Consider the following 18,711-nt stretch of genomic DNA (forward strand, 5'->3'; position numbering starts at 1 on the left):
GCCAGCTTGGTCTAGTGAGACTATGTCTCAAAAAAAAGAAAGAAAAAAAAGACTTTCACTAACAAGAAAGCAAGGGCTACAGAACCCAAACCTGTTCCAGCTAGGAAAGGCTTCTTCCCTATAAGGCTATCCCAGCCTTGACCTAAGAGTTGCTGGGCCCTCAGGTTAGGTGGCCTGGCGTCGGCCTCCACTGTCTGTCCTGGGCTCCACAGGACAGTTTTCTCCTAACCAGGTTGTTTATTGCAACCACCTGCTCATCCGAGCACTTCATTAGTCCTAGAAACAAACCCCAGAGTCCTGGCTGCCACGTACAGACCAAGCAGCAGGCTATCAATCTTCCTGTCAAGTCTGCAAAAACCATTTCCTAGCTCTGGTCAAGGCTTGATGGCTTTCCTCACTGGGGCTCCCAGCCTGTGTACATAGAAACCCTGTGACTTTCTGAGCAATGCCCCAGAGGGGACCCTACTTCTTCATCTCTTCCCTCCTGGAAATGTTTTATCCAGCCTGGTCTGCCTGAGAGATGAATTCCCTGTTGTCCCCACTGAGCCCACCACAGGGGAGGCTACGTGAGCTGTATATGGTTGCTTTCACTGCCTCAACCCTGCCTCTTATGGGTTGTCTTCCTTCATAAAACTGTCTTTATGTGTCACCTCAGGAGACTAAGGAGTCATTGCTGTGAGTTTGGGGCTAGCCCGGGCTACATAAGAAGTACACCAAGTCAGCCAGGCCACACAGCAGGGCTTTTCTTGGTAACTTGGTAACTCTAAGAGGATCAAGTACAAGTATCCATCCACAGTCAATTGCAGGCTGCTTCCTGGGCTTCCATTTGGCATCCCACAGGCCCTACCTGCACTGAGCCACAGTTTTGTTTCTTCAAACACAGGAGGTCTCAGACTGTTCAACTGGTAGAAGACCATAAATAAGGGTTCCATAAATCATCCTCATCTCTGGGTCACCTGCATAGACCTGCAGAGGACTAGAGAAACATCCCAGCCGGGTGACTAGCCTCACTTCCTTTAATATTCTGTATTAATTTCTACTTTGCAGGTATGAACCATCTCTAACAGCCTCCTTCCATACATGCATACATTTACACGATGATGTAAATGCAGGCTGTCCTGGGTCTAGAGTGAGTCCCAGACACACTTTCAGTTTATGTTTCAAATGTACTTATGAAATATAAGCTACACATTGCAATGTTGTTGGTATGTCCAGGGGCTGTACAGTATTATGATGATCTAATTTTACTTTATTCTTGCTTTTCTTTCTTTTTAATTTATTTTATGTATATGAGTACATGTGGCTGTCTTCAGACACACATGAAGAGGACATCGGATCCCATGACAGATGGTTGTGAGCCACCATGTGGTTGCTGGGAATTGAATTCGGGACCTCTGGAAGAACAGTCAGGGCTCTTAACCGCTGAGCCATCTCTCCAGCCCAGCTTTTCTTTTTCTTTTGAGGCAGGATCTGTGTATCCGTAGCTGGCCTGATATTTGCTATATAGACCAGGCTACCTTCAAAATCAGAAATCTGCTTCTCTCTGCCACCACACACATGTGAAGGTCAGATCTTCACAATACATGGGATGTGGGGAATCAAACTCAGGTTGTCAGGGTCCTCAGGCTCCTCAAAGGTATTTCTGTTGTTGTTTTGAGATAGGTTATTCCTACGCCCTAGCTGGCCTGTAACTCACTATATAGACCAAGTCGGCCTCAAAATCAGATCCTGCTGCCTCTGCCTCCCCTTTGCTAGGATTAAAGGCATTTGCCACCAGGTCTAGTCCACTGATCTTTAACTTCCAGTTCTCCTGCTTCCAATTGCTGAGATTACAGGCCCGTGTGGGCGACTGCCTTCTGGGGACTGACTTCAAAGCTTGATTGAACCCAGGGCTTTCTGTACACTAGCTAAGCACTCTACCTCACGAGCTGCATGCAGCCCTAGCCATGTGATTTTAGAAATTCCCATCATCCCCAGAAGAAACTCAGTACCACCCACCACCCCTAGACCTAAGCAAACGGTGAGCTGTGGTTTGTCTTTATAAATCTGCTGATTCCTGGCACTTTATGTGAACAGAGGTATAATATATATCGCATTGCCTATTTTTAAGGCCTGTCCTCTGTGACTGTTATTTTTATTGATATATGGAACGAAATGCCAGTGTGTGGATTCCACATTTCACTCAGAGACTAGTAAACACTTGAGGTGTCTCCCCATTTGTTTAAACGATGCTACCATCTACTTCTCCTTTCTGTCTGTCTCTGGTTCCTGTTAACCTTCCTCCCCGTGCCCAAGGTGTCCCATCTGTTTACCAGTGTTGGGTGAGGCACAGAAGCGATGTCAGCCACCGCGGATGCTACTCAGAGGTAACAACACACTTCTTCCGTTCGGTGAACTTCCCCACTGAGCCTGGAACTTTGGCGGGACCGTGGGAGAAGACACTGGGCCTGGTGTGGGGGCCTGGCTGGGCCCTGGAAGCAGGTGCTTCCCTGTCTAATGTCAGCTTCCTCTCACTACTGACTTCTGGATCAGCAGCAGGTGGTAGGTCATAATGACCAGCAAGCAGCTGCCTCCTCACAGGGAGAGCCCTTCACAGGGTGCTCTACCCAGCAGACAGGAGGTGTGTCAGGGTGTGCAGACTTCAGCCCCAAAGCTAATCAACATTATTGACATGTGGGAAGGGAGGGCAGAAGCAGGCAGCTTGGGACCCAGCAAGACCGATTTATTGGTTAATTAGTCTTTTCCACAGCCTCGGGGCTTCCTCAGCTGTGTGTGGGGATGGGGGAGCCCGAAAGAGCAATCAAGGCCCATAGGAGACCAGCTGGATCCAAAGCGGGGTTCAGTGTCTCTTGTCAGCTAGGAATACCACAGAGCTCAGGGAATAATACAAGGTGTCTGGCTACTGACCCAAGCCCACTGGCCACACCGCCTCAGGAGGATAATTCTGAAGGAAGGTGTCTTGGAGGTCTGAAACTTCTAGAATATGGGATTGGATGTAGGGTGCTGAAGGGCTGCAAGTTAGAAGCAAACCCAGGCTGGGGACAGAGTGCAGTGGGGACAGAGCGCAGTGGGAGAGCACTTGCCTACCATTCCATAAAAAGCATCATAATAACAAACAAATGATAAAAAAAATAAATAAACCAAAGAAACCTTAAGGAACCAAAGAAAGGCCATGGAGCATAAAATCTGTTAGACAGCCATGGATTTGGTAGCCAGCCTCTACCAAACATTCCCTAGATGACCTCTCTGACCCTTGATTTCTATGCGTGTAGAAGAAGGCTAACCATATCTACCTTACAGCGCTGTCTTGATAACAAAAGAGCATAGCCTTCTGTGAAGTACATAGTAAGAGCGAAAGGAATATTTGTTATTCCCTGCTTGAACAAGCCAGGAGTCTGGGGCTCCCATGTCAGCACTTGGGTCATATAAACGGGAGGATCAGAAGTTAAAGGTGGTCCTTGGCTACAGTAGCCAGTTCTAGACCAGCCTGGACTACTTAATTTAGTCTCTGCTCTCTCCTCCTGAGTAAGTTAGGTCAGAGCTTGGGACCAAAAGGGTCAAGTCAGAGGTGATAGAAGAGACTGGACCTGGAAGGTTCGGCCAGGTGAATGGACTGTCCTCCTGACATACTAGCTCTGCATAGGGGCTGAGGCTGCTTTGGGACCAATTTAACGACCCATGTGTCCTTGTAACTTTGCTTCTGCTTTTCGGTGGAGCCTGGCGAGGCTGCCACTCCCCCAGATGTTCCTTAGTGGCATTCTGCTGCCCCGGGGAAGAGGACAGACGGACAGTCGTCAGAGTTCAAGCAGGTAGGGTTATTATTGCGGTCCCCTGGCAGACAGGATTAGTCCAGTCTCTCCACCACGCAGAGGATCCCCTCTGGGCTCCATACTCCACCCGCGAGGCCTGGCGTCGCCGGGATAACCAGCGGGGCCCGAAGACGCCGGCTGGATCCGACGGAGGGCTCGATGGGCGCGGTGGTGGCGGTGGCGGCGACGGCCGCAGGGCCACAGGCGGCGGAAGCGCGCGCGGAAGTGGCGCGAGGCGAGCGAGTAGACGAGCGGGTTGAGGCAGGAGTTGGCGTAGGCGAGGCAGTGCGAGGCCAGGCGACAGGCGTAGGTGGCCGGGCTGAAGGCGAAGCGGCCGTACCAGAAACAGAGGATGAGCGCGTGGTGCGGGCCCCAGCAGAGCGCGTAGAGCGCGGCCACCGCCAGCATGGCGCGCCCCGCCCGGCCGGTCGCCCGTCTGCGCGCCTCTGCCGCCGCCGCGCCCGCGGGACCCACGGCGGCCCACAGGAAGCACAGCGTGCGCCCGTAGGCCAGGCTCACCACGGCCACCGGCAGCAGGTAGCCCGCGGCGAAGGTGGCCACGTCCAGCGCGCGCCGCCGCGCATCCTCCCAGGCGGGCACGCAGAGCTCGAGCGCGCCGTAGCGCACCGTGCCATAGTAGCTTAGGTAGGGCGCGGAAAAGAGCGCCGCCAGCAGCCACACGAGGCCCACGGCGGCGCGCGCGTTGCGCGGGGTGCGCAGGGCCCGGGAGCGCAGTGGGTGCCGTACAGCCAGGTACCTGCGGGCGTGGGGGGGGGGGGGAGCCGCCGGGAAGGTCAGGGGCGGGGCTTCTTGAGAGCCCGCCCCCGTGCCTGCCTTAATTTATCCCATCCCGACCCCTGGTCTGGCATCTAGCAAGGGCTCAAAGCTCATCAGCTCGGGAATTTCGACCCATGGAAGCTGATGTGAGGGTAATGCGGGCCAGGTACAGGGTACAAAACTCCGCATTGGAAGTTTCTTTTGTTGCTACACAATTTAAATTTATACCAGGCCCTGCACTGACACTTGAGACATAGAAATGCCTTCTGGAAGTTCACACTGGAAGCAGAAAGGGCAGGCACCACTGAGGCCTACCTTTCCTCCCACCAAAGTCTGGTCCCTAGTCTCCGCTCCAAGCTAATACGAATCTGTCCAGCTCCCTCTCCAGCCTGCCCCAGGCACGGCTCACCTGTCCACTGAGACGGCCGCCAGGGTGAAGCTGCTGGCATACATGGTGAGGTAGATGAGCAGATGTACCGTCTTGCACACGAAAGCCCCAAAGAGCCAGGCATCCAGTGTGTAGATGGCCGCCTGGAAGGGCACGCAGCATAGGATGAAGCAAAGGTCGGCCACCGCCAAGTTGAGGATGAAGAGATCCGTGGTACTGCCTGGCTCCTGCCAGGCACTTGGGCTAGGCTGCAGCAGCACCGCCAACACCAGCCCATTGCCCACCATGCCCAACAGGAAGATGAGGGCAAAGACCACAGGCACTGCCACCGCCCCTACGCTTCCTGGGCTGTCCAGGGAAATGTTCTGGATGTCAGCCATCTTCCTATCAGAGGAGGAAGAGAAAATGGGTCTTCAGACAGGAAGCCAGGTCTCCAAGCACATGACCCAGGGACCTGGCTCCTCCAGCCTGGATCTGACCAGGTATCTGGGCTAGAAGTTCATGGAGAAGAGGGTCGAACAAAGCCAAAGTCAGCATGCGAGCAAGAACCTGACACAGTCACAGCGTGTGAGTGCATGTGTGTGTGTGTGATTCTGGATTTATAAGGCACATGAAGACCCAGGCAGAATAAGATGAAGATACTGCAGCTGGTGAGAAGCAACATACACTCTGGCTATAATTTCTTTTTCAACCACGTCAGAAGCCCAGGAGAGACCTTTGTATTTAGAGCCATTTTTGTGGTGACAGGCCCCACCAGTGACACCCCTGAGTCACTGGAGAGCCCTTCCTCGTGAGAGGACTACAGCAGCAGAGCTAGGAAGATCACAGAAGTCACTGCCTCCGCTCTGCACATAGGGAAACTGAGGCCTAGAGAGGTGACAAGAGTGGCTACTGTCACGCCCCGAGTGATAGATCTGGGGCTGCTGTGATCCTGACTCCTAGGCTGGAATGGGATCTAAAAGACTGCAACAGGTGGTGTCCGACTGCTCACATATGTCCCAGTGTGCGTGTCTGTGCACACATTGCCTGGTTTCATTCCTGCCCCAATCCCAGTTTACAACTGGAACAGGGGGGCATCAGGAGGCAGGGAGGAGGGAAGAAGGGGGACATCTGCCCCTACACGGCACCCACATGCAGCAGACCCCCAAGCCCAGGATAGGCGGCACCCACCTCAGCCCTAGGCACTGGGCCCTTGCAGGCTTCCTGGTAGAACGGCCAGGCTGGAGCTTCTTGGTTCAGCCCTTGGTTGCCTCCATGCAGGTACGCCTCTGCTTCCTAGTCATCTCTCTTCGTTTTCAAGGCCCCTCCTTTCCTTTCCCCTGCCCTCAGCTGTCCGCTGAGTTGGATGTGGGCACTCGCTACTGCTCCGGAGTGGACTGGCCACCTCTTCCTCAGACCCCCGATTTCCCCGGGGTGGCATGCTCTTCAGCCTGGCTCTTCTCTGCCTGTCTGCTTCTCTGCCTGTTGCTACCTCATTCTCGCTTTCACGGGCAGTAACCCATTGATCTCCGCTCTATGAGATTGGCTTTGTGGTTAACCCTTTCATGCCCAGGGCTCAGCCCATTCCTGGCACCTCCCACCTCCTGTGGCCTGTGACTCCTCCCCCTAATGCCCTAGCGTCCCTGGCTCCAAGTAGAACTCTGATCTAAGCTCGGAAAGGATTTCTACTTTTAAATGGAGTTCCCAAGGCTGGGAAACCAGGACCAACACTTTGTCGTGGACTTCAGGTATGAACCCAAGCTTCCGTTTCTGTAAATCCCCAAAGACCCATTTCATTCGATTAGCTGGTTTCAGGGGCTTCATCTACTGGAAACCAGTTCTTGGTTTATCCTGAAAGCCACAGGGAAGCTAGAGAAGGTTCCAGAGGGAGACTATGACCTGTGCCTTTCCATTTTGTAGAAAGTTTATTATGGCTGAGGTGAAAAGAACAGAGGATCTGCACTTAGTTCCCGAGAGCCTCTTGCCCAAGCACAAACCAGAGGCTAGGAGATGTTGCTGAATGGTTGGCATGACCCCTTGGAGGAGTGGTCTCCGGTCAAATGCTTCCAGGGGTAGAGCAGCTGCCATTTGGGGAGGGAGGGGCACTAGACTTGGCAACCAAGCGATTGGATATCGGACAAGTGTATCAAGAGCAGAAGCCTGCAGACAGCTGGGAAGGGACAAGGATCCTTCTAGAACTGAAAGGTGGGGGGCACATCAGAGGAGAGTGCTCCAGAGTCATGAATGGAGGATCTAGACAGCACTCTTCAAGACCAGTTCCCACGGGAAGCCCCTATGCAGTTACCAGTGTTTGAGGGGCTTCTCTAGTGTGGCTAACCCCACACAGAGACTCACTGGACTGAAGCTATTAGGAAAGAGGCCGAGACCACAAAGCTGAATTTCAGAATCTTTGGAGCTGATGCTCAGAAAGGCGGGCTCTTCAGATCCCTGGACAGGGCCGTTTGCAGTTTCTAGACTTGACGTGAGATTTTTAAATCATGGGTGACAACGCAGTAGACTTCCAGAAGTGTGAATCCACACCCGAGGCCCAGGCTCAGATGGACTCCGTGACCTCCTGCCATCCCTTGGAGCACCCCTGCTGGCCTGGCCTCCAGAACCCCTCCTTCCTTGCTGGCGTTGGGCTCCAAAGTAGAGGGTTCTGAGGAGCAGCAGGTTCAGTAGTGGAGGAGAGAAGGGAATGGAGGTAGTCAGAGAGCCCGGCTATGGATAAGGAAAGACAGACAATGACAGCTGGAGCCCCAAGGTGTCTTTACCACTACCCCCTCCCCTTGCTCCTGCCAGCCTCCATCCTGAACCCTACTCCTACCCCGTGCTGATGCAGAGGACAGCACGGCCAGGAGCTGGATCCTGGGATCAACAAGATGAGGACTTAGGGCTGATCCACAGCCAGGCTTCCAATGCTTTACAGTTTGTTACGGGGACTTAGAGGCTATTGGTATGTGCCCACTCTGGATCACACGCTGTGCCTCCTGGGCACCTTCTATGACCCCTTCTGGACGGCAGAAGAGTTACAAGGTGTGAGAACCAAACCTGGATCAGCGGGCTTGCTGAGCCCCACACGGCTTTAGTTAACAGGCCGGGGGAAGTCACGGTGCAGCTGCTGCCAGAACTGCCTCCTGACAAACAGTGGCGGCAGCCAAGCCTGGGAGCTGCAGGAGGTGGCTCTCCTGCTGTTCGGCTGGATGACAGCCTCACATAGGTGTGGGTGGGCCCGGGCCTGGTGTTCTGGACCTGGCTGGGTATGCCACACACATCACCTAGTGGCTGCTCTTGGTCCCTGGGCATGAGCTGTCAGCCTGCACAGGACATACACATCAACCTGCTGCTGGTGGCCTGCAGGTATTTCTGTTCTTGACGTTGTTGGTTTACAGACAGTTCCACTAGGCTCCTCCCAACAGTGGCCTAGCAATGCTTACATCATCACCCGCTGCCACAGCCTGCCAAATGCAACAGTGTACAAAGAGGACTATGCCTCATCCCAGCCCTTCCTTCTCTCTCTATCCCCCAACTCTTTTTCTCTGTTTCCACATGTTCCTGGCTGGCCTTTCTTTTTCCTTCTGTCCCCCCCTTTCTCTGCTTCTACCCCTTTTCCAGGTCTCTGCTGCCTTTGCCCACGATAAACTTCCTTATATCTGGACTGTTGCGTGGTGTGGTTTCTCGGGGAACACCTTGGCATGAGCCCTCCAGAGACCCCGTTACTCTCACTAACATCGCTCTATATTTTGTATCAGACGTAGCCACAGCCACCACCCCCACCCCACCCCTGTCAGACTGCAACCCTTTGAGCACTAGGGTTGCAGATGAGGGCTCCCAGACCCCAGCTTTACAACTCGGCAAGGTTAGGTTGGAGCTCGCTCAGATTGTCTGTCCCTCCCAAGCTGTTCTGGTACGAGACAAGTGAGCTGGAGGAAGGCGAATAGGCTTTACTCCCTGTTTGTTTGTTTTGTTTGTTTGTTTTTTAATGAAAATCAAGTGCCGTTTGTCCTCAGCTCTACTTGTAGAAAACTAAGGAGCATCCCAAGGCCACACCTCCACACTTAGCCTGCAGCTGCCTTCAGAAGCCTGCAGGGCTGAGCCGGAGAGATTCCAACCCTCTCTTCCCACCACAAAATAAGGTCAGCAATGTGGGAAGGAGGCCACAACTATGGTAATGGATCATCACGTGTGACAGTTGTGGGTAGGAAGACAGAAAGGACAGGGCCTTCCCAAGCATCAAACCGGCCCTTCTGGCCTTGCCTGAGGGCTGCTCAACAGCCTGGTCCAAGGCCCCCAGCTCGAAGCCTGAACACACTGTGCCCCCTGGTGGCTGACCATCAGACTATCTATCGGCTTTGGAGCCAGAGACAGAAACGTGTGGCTCCCTATGGAACACCCGCTCTCTAAAATGGGAGAAACTGGAGGGGCATGTACAGGGGCCCAAGGCCACCAAGTTAAGGACAAAGCTCTAGAAAGCAGGAGTTAGATGTCCTCCCGTGACGATCTGCTTTCTTCTTTCTGAGGCCTGAACCTCTGCCCTCTCCTTCCAAACACAGATCTAGGAACAATTTGCATTCAGTAGTTATGTTTTGTCTTCGGATAGGGCACAGGAGACAAGGTGCCCACCAAGGTTACACTGCAGAAAGGGTCCACAGGGCTGATTCTCCACTGCCCTGCACGGCAGCACAGAACATGCCTGTATAAATCGGCAGCTCCCAGACAAAGCATCCTGACTCAATTTGGGGGAAGGGTGCATCTCATACCGGGGACTACCCTCAGGGATCCAGCTCCTGCCTGATTCTTTAATTAGCCAGAAGACTAGGCCTACCCAGAAAGAATGAGGCAGACTGAGGTGTCAAAGCCAATTTCCACCTTGTTGTCTCTCCAACCACAAGTACAAGCCCATACCAGGCTCTAGGAGCCTGGGTTGAGTCAGAGCCTCTGGTCTGGGCTGACCAGAGGAGCCCTAGGTCACTGGCAGTAGAGGAACTTTGGTTCTGCAGGTCCCTACCCGGAGATTAGGGCAGCGCTCCATGCAGCCGCCCCACTTCCACAAAGGCCTCCACACAGCGGTCAATGTCTTCCTCACTGTGTACTGCTGAGATCTGTACCCGGATCCGGGCCTTGCCCTTAGGGACCACAGGGTAGCTAAATCCGATGACAAAGATACCTGGGAAAAATAACAGGAGTACACCAGAGGCAGACAGGCTTTGGGGCTATGACATATAAGAGCCTACTTTCCCATGGCCCACCCACAAGAACAAAGGATGCTCAAGCTCACAGATATGGGACCACCTCATAGCCTGTGGTTTATGTTAGGAAGACAGTTGATCTAAGGAGATGTGGGCAGCAAGGAGCAGGACATGGGTCTATGGAGGGGCTACAGTTTACAGACGTTCTTTTTTTTAAGGCCAGCTCTGCCTCCTCTTACCTTTCTTTAACATGTCATCTGCCATTTGAGAAGACAACCGGGCATCACCCAGCATCACAGGGCAGATGGGGTGATCGGCTCCTGAGACAGTGAACCCAGCGGCTTCCATCTTACTGCGGAACCTGGGGACACAGCTGAGGGTCACGGGTAGCTGAAGGCCATGGAGCCTGAGGAAGAGGCTCGGGATCTATGCCCACTTGTAAGAGGAAGGATAAAAAGACAGAAGTAAGGCCCAAAGAGCAGGTGGGACACAGGCAGGGGCAGGAAGGCCGAAGGGCGGCGGGAAAGGAGGCGTAGGAGGGAAGGCACTGGAGACTGAAGGAGTTGATGTGCAGAGGGAGTGGAAGGAAGAGCGGGAGATGGGCAGGAGGGAGCAGAAAGCTGTGTGGCTACCATCTCTCCCTCTCTCTGAGCCAACCCTGTGGGTACCATACCGCCGGGTCTTGGCAGCCATCGACTGAACGATGGCATTGCTCTCCATGAGCAGATCCAGGGCCTTCGAAGCACAGCCGACAACAGCAGGGGGCAGGCTGTTGGAGAAGAGGTAGGGCCGAGAACGCTGCCGTAGCAGGGAGACCAGGGGCTCAGGCCCTGTGGTATAGCCCCCTGAAAACAGAAAAAGAAGTCAGGGTCCAGGAACTACCTGAAACTCCTCCTATAGTTCATACCATCCTCCTCTCTGATTCCTGTCCCCAACTTCTCTACAGCTACGAGGCAGGCCCTGCATGTAGGGAAGGAGACCCCATAAATAGGATTCTGTAGGCACCTGATGCTCCGCCCAGTGCCTTTCCCAGAGTGGAGTTGATGATGGTGACCTGGTCCATCACACCTAGCAGCTCATCTGTGCCCCTGCAAAGAAAGCAACCACGGCTGTCACTGGCCTCCTGACTTCCCAGCCACCTCCAGAAGCCCCCCACCCAGGCTTCAAACGTTCCCACCGTCCATTGGGTCCAAGAAAGCCGGTGGCGTGACATTCATCCACAAAGACCAAGGCACCATACTGAGCAGCAAGGCGGCAGATCTCCTGTAGAGGAGCGATGTCACCATCCATGGAGAAGGCTCCGTCTGTGGCCACCAGGCGCAGCCTGTGCTTCTGTGGGACGGAGAAGAACAGGTAATATATAGCAGGAACAAACCACCTGCTCTTCTACACCCAAGGCAGCATTCTGAGTCCTGCTCAACTCTGCTAGGCTTAGCCACTTTAGCCCAGTCCCTGAGAAAGGGCTCAGACTCAAGAGGACAAGGGGGGTGGGGTGGGGACAGGTCCTAGACACGCCCACACACGTTCTGCTCAGAAAGTGCTTCCTGATCTCAGGTAACATGGAGCCACAGAACAGTCCTGGGCATAAGGGATGAGGAAATCAAAATGGCTCCCTCTGCTCTTTAGGCTCTTTGTGAAGAGGGAATCCCTCTGAGCTTGATTTCCTTGAGCAGAGACATTTCTCTGGAGCTCCAGGGCCTCACCCCACCTGAGCCTCCTTCAGCTTAGCTTCCAGGTCAGCCATGTCTAGGTGGCGGTAACGGTACTTGTGGGCCTTGCACAGTCGGATGCCATCAATTATGGAAGCATGGTTCAGCTCATCTGACAGAACGGCATCCTCTGGGGTCAGCAGAGCCTATGGGGAGGAGATCGTATACAGCCATCAGAAGTTCCCCTTCCCTCAAAACTCCCCTCGAGGCAAAACTCTACTTCTACTGGGTTCCTAGGGCCAGATGAAAATGCCAGGTTAGTACCAGGTTCCTGTCACCCCACCTTCCAGTTTATGTAGGTTGTTCTGTGGTACTGACATGCTGCTGAGCTCTCCCAGCTGCCCAACTCCAAGCCACCACCGCCTCTACATACCTCAAATAGGCCAGCGTTGGCATCGAAACAGCTGGGATAGAGGATGGCGTCCTCACGCTGGTGGAAGCGGGCTATCTTGGCTTCTAGATTCTTATGGATGCTCTAAAGGACACAGGAAGGTAAAGATCAGTGCTTGAAGGCTTTGTGGGACAAGTTCTAGAGGACAGAGGCTTGGATAGCCATCAACAGACCCAGTGCAGGAAGCCTATGGCCTCAGCCAGCCCTTTCCTTAGACACAGATGACTCTGGGAGGCTTGGAGTAGTACGGCTCCCACCTTGGAGGTTGGGGCCTGGTAGGTCCGATCCTGAGTGGACCTTTGTCGGCAGTGGAAGTCTGTCTAGTATTGGGATTCTAAGTGATGCTGGGGACAGAAGATATGTCTTCACAGCAGACTGTCTTTTTGGTTTCTCCACAGCAAAGAAGAGGATCACATTAAATGAGCCTATGCTTGTCTGGGGCTCTATGACTTACATTTGGGAGCTGTTTGGTGCGACTCTGGGTTTGGTTAGAAAACAGATGTATGGCCAGGCATGGTGGCCCACGCCTTTAATCCTGGAACAGCACTCAGCACTTGGGAAGAAAAGCAGGTAGAACTCCAGAAGTTCAAGACTAGCCTGGTCTACAGAGCTAGTTGCAGGACATCCAGGGCTACACAGAGAAACCCTGTCCCAAAGAAACAAGAAGGCTACCACCTTCAGTGGCACAGTTTCTACCAGACATTCTGGAGACTGGGCTCCAGCTCTGTCTTCTGCCCCTTTCCCACAGCATGGCTGTGGCAGGCGCTCTGTCTGTGCTACAGATGGGGAAATGGAAGCTCATAGGTCAAGTTCCTGGTCCCAGGCTTCTCAGAAGAGACCTGGCCCAGCCTGGCAGCACTGAAGCCCTGGGGCTGACAGTGGGTCCTGCTCTGGGACTAGTTAAATTGGCTGAACACACAGACAGCTGAAGCCAGTGCCCACCCAACACCTGCTGTATACCTGGGTCCCGCAGATAAAGCGAGTAGAACTGAGGCCAGCTCCAAACTCCTCCAGAGCCTGCAGACCTGCCTGGATCACCTCAGGATGGCTGCTCAGGCCCAGGTAGTTATTGGCACAGAAGTTGAGGATTCCTGAGACGGAGAAAACCAAGAATACAGCTTAGAAAAGCAAAGAGGGTTGGGCCAGGTGGTGGTGGCCCATGTCTTTAATCCCAGCACTCAGAGGGCATAGGCAGGGCACATCTCTATAACTGGGAGGCACAGGCAGAGGAATCCCTCTGAGTTTGAGACCAGCCTAGTCTACAGAGCAAGTTCTAGGACAACCAGGGCTACCAGGGCTACACAGAAAAGCCATGTCTCAAAAAAAAAAAAAAAAGAAAGAAAGAAAGAAAGAAAGAAAGAAAGAAAGAAAACCAGACATAGTGGTGCACCCCTTTAATCCCAGCACACAGGAGACAGGCAGGTGGGTCTCTGGATTTGAGGTCTATAGATTAAGTTCAAAACTTACTCTGAGTGTGTGTGGGGGGGCTGGGGGGACTGGGGGGCTGGAGAGATGCCTCAGTGGTTAACAGCACTAACTGCTCTTCCAGGGGTCCTGGGTTCAAGTCCCAGAAATCACATGGTGGCTCACAACCATCTGTAATGAGATCTGTGCCCTCTTCTGGTGTGTCTGAAGACAGTGACATTGTACTCATATATAATAAATAAATCTTAAAAAAAAAAGAGGGGGGAGAGAGAGGGAGGAAGAGAGAGAGAGAGAGGAAAACAAAGAGGAAAAACAAAGAAAAGAAAAGAAAAGAAAAGAAAAGGAAAGAAGAAAAGAAAGGGAAAGGCCTACAAAGATCATAGTGCTAGGTCCTGGGATGGGGCCAGAGGAAGTCAACTTGGATTTGTCCTTGAGAGGCAACAGCTGCACAGATGATCCCATTCTAGGGAGAGGCCAGAAGGCTTTGAATCACTGCACAGTATAGGAGGATTAGAAGAGATTTGTCCCTCTCTGCTTTGTACCTTGAAGGATAAGAAGTTTAAAACCTGGCTTTGGATAACATTCCATCTAAGAGGATCCTAGGCCTTCCTCACAGGTTCTGCAGCCCCAAGACCTTGGCGGCCATCTTGGCTTTATTTTTCTTGATCGTGAAAGGGGCCTGCCTAGGTCCTCCAGCTCCAATGCTCAAGCATCATCTACCATAACATTGCCATCTCCAGAGGGGTCCCAGAGACCTCAGTCATCCCTCTTAAAAAGCTAATAGGGCGGGGCTGGAGGGATGGCTCAGTGGTTAAGAGCACTAACTGCTTTTCTAGAGAACCCAGGTTTAATTCCCAGCACCCATGTGGCAGCTTACAACTGTCTTTAACTCCAATATCTGACACACTCACAAAGACATACATGTAGACAAACACCAATCCACATAAAGTAAAAATAAACGGCCTAAGAACTTAATTCTTCCAATGTCTCATCATTTGTGTGTGGTGTGAGTGCTGGGAATTGAACCCACAGCCTTATGTGGGCTGGGCAAGTGCTCGGCCACTGAGCCAACCTATTGATTATATATCTCTCTGGTCTGGCTGAAGGTTTTGTTAGGAGACAAGAGGTTCATTCTACAGTCCTCTTTAGGAGACACGAGAACTTTTACAGCCCTAGTCCCCTTGCTTGCTTAGATTTTTCTCTTTGGTTGAGGCTGGCTGGCCTTCCACTCCAATATCCTAGTCAGTGGAGAGTCTGGGGAAATCTGGTTGAATTTCACCTTCTTCCTTTTTATCTATCTATCTATCTATCTATCTATCTATCTATCTATCTATCTATCTATCTATCATGAGTACACTGTAGCTGTCTTCAGACACACCAGAAGAGGGCATCGGATCCCATTACAGATGGTTGTGAGCCACCATGTAGTTGCTGAGATTTGAACTCAGGATCTCTGGAAGAGCACTCAGTGCTCTTAACCACTGAGCCATCTCTCCAGTCCTCTTTATGTTTTTCAAGACAGGGTTTCTCTGTGTAGACCTGAATGCTAGGAATAAGGGCATGCTTCCTTTCCATAGAATTGTTCTCTCAAACCAGGAATGGTGCTGTACTCCTTTGATCTCAGCAATTTGCGGGCAGAGACAGGATCTTAGAGTTCAAAGCCAGCCTGGTCTACAGCGTAGGTTCCAGGAGAGCCACTGCTATGCAGAGAAACCCTGTCTCAAAAAAACAGGGGAGAAATGGTTTCTCTCTCGCGAAAACGTTATCAGGAATAAAGGTGTAGCAACTGGAGCCCTTCACACACAACTGCTCAAGGAAGGAGGGGTTTGTTCCGGTCACCCCTCCTGGAAGCTGGGTGTAGGGAGCTGATGCAGCTGGATATCGCTCTCTTTTTCTCACAGGGTTAAGTCTCTTTGCAGCCCAGCCCTCGGCACCCAAAAGGTGCTGACGAGTAAATCACCTTCTCTGTCGAAACAGGTTTAAACAGGTGGAATTAACACTAGGAGGCCATACTGTGTCCCAGAGAGCCAAGCAGCTAAGAGTGCACGTGCTTCTTCCACACCCACCCTAGGGCCTCCATTCACTCGCAAGCCCTGGAAGGGCTCTTGGCCATGTACGAGGACTCCCAGTAGGGGAAGTTACCTCCGGAGATGCCGTCCACGCGGATGCACGGTCCCTGTCGGGAGGTGATCACCCGCTCACTCTTCCAGGTGCCGGCCCCGCGGATCCCTTCCAGCTCACCGTCCAGAATGCAGCGCAGCTGAGCCAGCGCTGAATGAGCGCGGCGGCCGGGGGACAGCGTCGCGCGCCACATGAAGCTGACCCACATCGCGCCCACAGGCTGAAGTGCCCCGGCCAGCCTGCTGCCTAGCGCTCTCCGTCACGAGGCGTGGGTCGGGCCCCGGCAGCCAATCAGAACAGCAGGAGCTCACTTTAAAAGGATGGTAGTCCCAACCCGCAGGCGGGGCCTGACCGAACTCGCTGGCTACTAAAGGATTGATTTGTAAGACGAGACCCGGGAGGTCCGGGCTGGGGAAGCTGAGTGGGCGGAGAAAACGACTTCAATGCTTCTCCCTAGATCCTGCCAACACACCTACCTCTTCTCCCAAAGACCCACCTACGTGCCCAGCTGACCAGTTTTGAGCGGTCTCGTCACTCCAAAGCTTCGCTATTCTCAGGTGCGAACGTGATGCCAGCTCTCCCCACATTGACCGACCGTCAGATTGCTCCTCTCTCTTCCAGTTAAAGAAAAATGCACCACTCAGATTTTTTTCTTTCCAGTTTTATTTTAAATTTTTAAAATTACAACCACAGTAATTTTTCCCGGGCACTAGTTACACTTGTTTAAAAAGTGGGGTAGGGTGCGCGAGTTCCCTATTTTATTAAAATAAAAGAAAGAAAACTGTACAGATTTTTTCTCCCAGCTCCCGAAGTGAGACTAAGTACTAGTCTTAGATATGGATATATACATATACACACATGCACACAATCCTGGCTCTCTAAAGCTACCTAGCAAATTAGAATCTACTGTAGTATGTCTTACAGTCCACACCCTGCCTCTCCCCCTCCTCCACTATTTAGAAAAGACTCAGAGTAAAAGAGGTTGGAGGGGCTTTATGTGGCAGCTGGCAGAACCGAAGCGGCACCAAGCAAAGCCATATCTTACTTTACACAGGAAGAGGGGGAAAGGAAACGAACAAAGTCCTCCTAGGACACAATCCATCAATCGTGTGGAAAAAACCCAAGTTTCCATAGGCACACTGAGGCACTTGGCTTACCCCCCCACCCCTCCCCCTAAGTCCACTCCCATTTAACTGCCGAAAAGACCCCTCCTTCCCCATGGCTACATCCCGGTTGTGAGAAGCTATGGCTGCTATAACCAGCTGTCACTTGGGCCCCTTTCACCTTTTAGACAATGGGGAGGCACTAGGGAAGAGAAAAAGAAACCAGGTCCCCAACTTATCACCAGCCCAAGGAGCTTTTCCTCCCTCCTTGGCCAGCCAGGCGGGGTATTACCTGCTCCTCATTAAAGGTTTTGAAACGCTCACGAGGAACAAGTAACCTAGTTCCTGGGTCCCCTCACCTACCCAGAACTTTGCCAGTTCCATTTACCTTCACAGTAAACAAACCACCGAAGGAAACACACACACACCCATCCCTAACCCCGTAAGAAGGTTATTATCAAATCAAGAAAAAAAGTACATCTCCATCATTACAAAGATGAGGTCTGTTTGCTGTCCTTGAACAATGGGTTAAGGGAAAATGAGTTATTCCACAATGTCTGTCTGAGGAACCTAAACTCTGTCCTCTATATAAAGTCATAATAGAATGGGCAAAGGGTTGCAGATGGGGTCAAGAGAGAAATGTATTTACAGGAAACAGGAGGGAGGAAGGAGTATCCCCAAGCAAAGCCTTCACTGTCACTTCTTCTTGCTGGACCTCTTGGCACTCGACTTGGCTTTGGGCTTCACGGGTTTGGCCTTCTTGGGCTTGGATGCCTTGACTGGCTTGACTTTGACAATCTTGGGCTTTTTGGCTTTCTTGGGCGTGGCAGCCGGCTTCTTCTTGGCCTTCTTGACCGGGGTGGCTTTGGGTTTCTTGCTTGGAGCTTTGGAGGCAGCCTTCTTGGGCTTAGCTGCCTTCTTTGGAGTGGCCACTTTCTTGACTTCCTTCTTGGTCTTCTTGAAAGCCACTGACCTCTTGGGCTCATCGCCTTTGGCCAGCCTGAAGGACCCCGAGGCGCCCACCCCTTTGGTTTGCTTGAGAACACCGGTGGTCACTAGGCGCTTGATGGACAACTTGATCTGCGAGTCTGCGTTCTCACCCACCTTGTAGTGGCTCTTGATATACTTTTGGATGGACTGGCGCGAGGAGCCGGCGCGGTTCTTCTCTGCCTGGATGGCAGCCACGATCATGTCTGAATACTTGGGGTGGTCCGTGGACTTCTTGGCGGCCTTGGCCCGCTTGGGCTTCGCCGCCGGAGTGGAGGTGGAGTTCTCGGTCATGGTGGCCGGCCTGCTCCCGCTGTTCAAGGAGCCTTCCGATGGGCCAGCCCTCGCCGGAGGCTGTGCAGAACCTGACTCGCGATCTGCTCTTCCGCTCCACTAGCAGGCCAGACCAAAGTGCGGCTGCCGGGGACGCGGGGCGACGCGTGGCTCTTGTCCTCCCGGCGCGGGTCGCGAGCTGCTCTGCGCGCCCAGCCCCCACCGTTCCGTCGTTCGCCCGGCGCCTGGCGCTGCCTCCGCCTCCACGGCCTCCCTTTTCCCAGCTCTGCGTCTGGCGCTCGGGCGGCGCATCCGGGTATTTAGCGGCGGCGGGCGGACCGCGGTGAGGACTGGGCTGCTGGCTGCCTGCTCCCGGCCCGGAATGGCGCCGCGCTGCCGCCATCTGTGTTTCTTACGCTGAGAAAACTCGACCTTTCCCGGCGGCCCGGGCCCTCCCGCTGCCCGCCGTCTCTCGGGGTCTCTGCCCGGGTCCCTAGGCTTCCCCGCTGGGGACCCTGGCGCCCCGGCCGCCGCGCCCCGCGCCCGCCACGAGCCCCAAA

At 53.2% G+C, this 18,711-nt stretch overlaps 3 protein-coding genes across 3 annotated transcripts; all 3 read right to left on the reverse strand.

Annotated features, from left to right (window-relative positions):
• Window positions 1-3,818: 3,818 nt before the first annotated feature.
• GALR3 (galanin receptor 3) lies at window positions 3,819-5,354 on the reverse strand (the record flags this gene model as incomplete). The annotated part of the gene is made up of 2 exons (XM_080939663.1): window positions 3,819-4,566; window positions 4,996-5,354. 2 exons carry the CDS (start codon window positions 5,352-5,354, stop codon window positions 3,819-3,821), a joined length of 1,107 nt encoding a protein of 368 aa, XP_080795789.1.
• A 4,541-nt stretch (window positions 5,355-9,895) lies between these two features.
• Window positions 9,896-16,016, reverse strand: GCAT (glycine C-acetyltransferase). Its single transcript, XM_080939662.1, has 9 exons — window positions 15,810-16,016; window positions 13,203-13,333; window positions 12,225-12,326; window positions 11,851-11,997; window positions 11,320-11,474; window positions 11,148-11,230; window positions 10,816-10,987; window positions 10,382-10,503; window positions 9,896-10,120 (listed from the first exon to the last, which is right to left on the reverse strand). The coding sequence occupies exons 1-9, from the start codon at window positions 15,994-15,996 to the stop codon at window positions 9,969-9,971; spliced, it is 1,251 nt and encodes a 416-aa protein (XP_080795788.1). The 5' UTR covers window positions 15,997-16,016; the 3' UTR covers window positions 9,896-9,968.
• Window positions 16,017-16,449: 433 nt separating this feature from the next.
• On the reverse strand, window positions 16,450-18,426 carry H1-0 (H1.0 linker histone). The gene has a single exon (XM_080939845.1). The coding sequence runs from the start codon at window positions 18,170-18,172 to the stop codon at window positions 17,588-17,590; it is 585 nt and encodes a 194-aa protein (XP_080795971.1). The 5' UTR covers window positions 18,173-18,426; the 3' UTR covers window positions 16,450-17,587.
• Window positions 18,427-18,711: the final 285 nt, after the last annotated feature.

The sequence above is a fragment of the Micromys minutus genome (assembly GCF_963924665.1).
Source record: "Micromys minutus genome assembly, chromosome: 27".
Taxonomy (NCBI): domain Eukaryota; kingdom Metazoa; phylum Chordata; class Mammalia; order Rodentia; family Muridae; genus Micromys; species Micromys minutus.